At 41.9% G+C, this 1,507-nt stretch overlaps 1 protein-coding gene across 1 annotated transcript in view; it reads right to left on the minus strand.

The window, feature by feature from the left end:
- Window positions 1–324: 324 nt before the first annotated feature.
- LOC118990853 (olfactory receptor 56B4-like) overlaps window positions 325–1,507 on the minus strand; it is a 5,205-nt gene continuing 4,022 nt past the window's right edge. Inside the window, exon 2 of the mRNA XM_037051640.1 lies at window positions 325–328. Coding sequence (XP_036907535.1) covers window positions 325–328 — 4 coding nt within the window. The remainder of the gene's footprint in view (window positions 329–1,507) is intronic.

Consider the following 1,507-nt stretch of genomic DNA (forward strand, 5'->3'; position numbering starts at 1 on the left):
CCCAGAATCAGGTCATCCCTGTAGGAGAGCCATGTTCTGAGGTTACCCCCATTCAAAAGGAAGAAGAATAGCAGGTGTTGTTTCACATAAAACCAAGATTATCTATCCTACCATGACTTCATCTTATAAACCCTAATGTGAAGAACCCCAGTGAAAGAGGAAGAAATAGGCAACACAGGTAACATTAGTGATACAAAGGCCAGACTGAGAGGAAATGAGGGGGTGAACTGGTAATTGAAATAGGAACTTAAGCCCCCAAAATAAAAAAGTCCTAGAACTGGGACATTAGATTATTGTGTATATGGATCACCTATAGAACACTAACTACCTAAAGTCAGAATTTATACAAAACATTAAGAGATTTAAACAAGGCTGGAGCTCCAAAAATAGTCAAGAGGCTATAAGTCAATAATTTAGATCAAAGAAAAATATTTCCTGAGTTCCTCATAAGATTGTGGGGAAAAATGCAGAGATTTTAAACATGGTAAGATGGAAGATACACATCAAACTAAGACAAAGCACAACTATAAAGAAAAAAACAGAGATACATGCAAAGACCTGGAGTCACACCTTGAGATATGGAAACTCCTTAGAGAGAGAGTGTCTAATTGTGCCTATGGGAATCAGGGAAGGCTTCACAAATTAGGCAAAATTAGAGAAGAAAATTTGAAGAGTGAGAGTAGAATATGCCAGAATGACTCTCTAGTATTAAAAAGGACACTAAAATTTCTGAAGTATGGAATTTTTGATAAACAGCTAAGAACTCAATGTTAAAGAGAACAGTGGAGAGTAATGGGGTATGAGAGGGAGGTTGGGGCCAAACTGCAACAGGCCTCAAGTCGTCTCTGAACAATGCTACATGTTAATAAGAGGTCAAGGACAACAACACAACAGATATGGAAGTTGACGAAGCAGGGCTGTGACAATAGTAAATTAAGGCTTTAATAAATTTATTTCATAGTATTATGGGCATAGAGGAAGGATATGATGTTGAAGTAGGTTGACTAGGTGAAATCCTGGAAGAAAGAAGGGGAAATGGTGTAAAAGAAGAAAACTGGATCAAGTCCTCTTTTTATTGTTGTTCTATTACTGTTGTTCCAATATTTCCTGTCGGGGCCTAAAGATGGTGAATGCAATCCATCAAGAAAATCGCACCAGGAGGGCTTGGCTGAGGCAGCCCCAAACAGGATGCTGCAGCCGAGCCAGGTAGCCCCCACCCTTGTGGGCATCCCTTGATCACGAGTACTAACTACCAATCAAGATGCTGATCACGCGCCCACCTACCAATCGTCGCCAGGAGCATGCAGTGAGCATGCACAGGACAACCTATCAGAACCACCTCCCCTTTTCCCCTGCCCCCTATATAACAGCCCCGCCCAAAATAAAATTCGCAGCTTGATCAGAATCCTTTGTCTTGCTGCCTTTCTACGCGCCTCTTGCTCCCATCCCTATTCATCCGTTTCAGGTAGACTCGGGACCCCCGTTGACTGTTCCGCGGGACGGAACA

This window comes from Sturnira hondurensis, unplaced genomic scaffold (assembly GCF_014824575.4).
Source record: "Sturnira hondurensis isolate 20B ecotype Veracruz unplaced genomic scaffold, ASM1482457v3 Scaffold0007378, whole genome shotgun sequence".
Lineage (NCBI taxonomy): Eukaryota > Metazoa > Chordata > Mammalia > Chiroptera > Phyllostomidae > Sturnira > Sturnira hondurensis.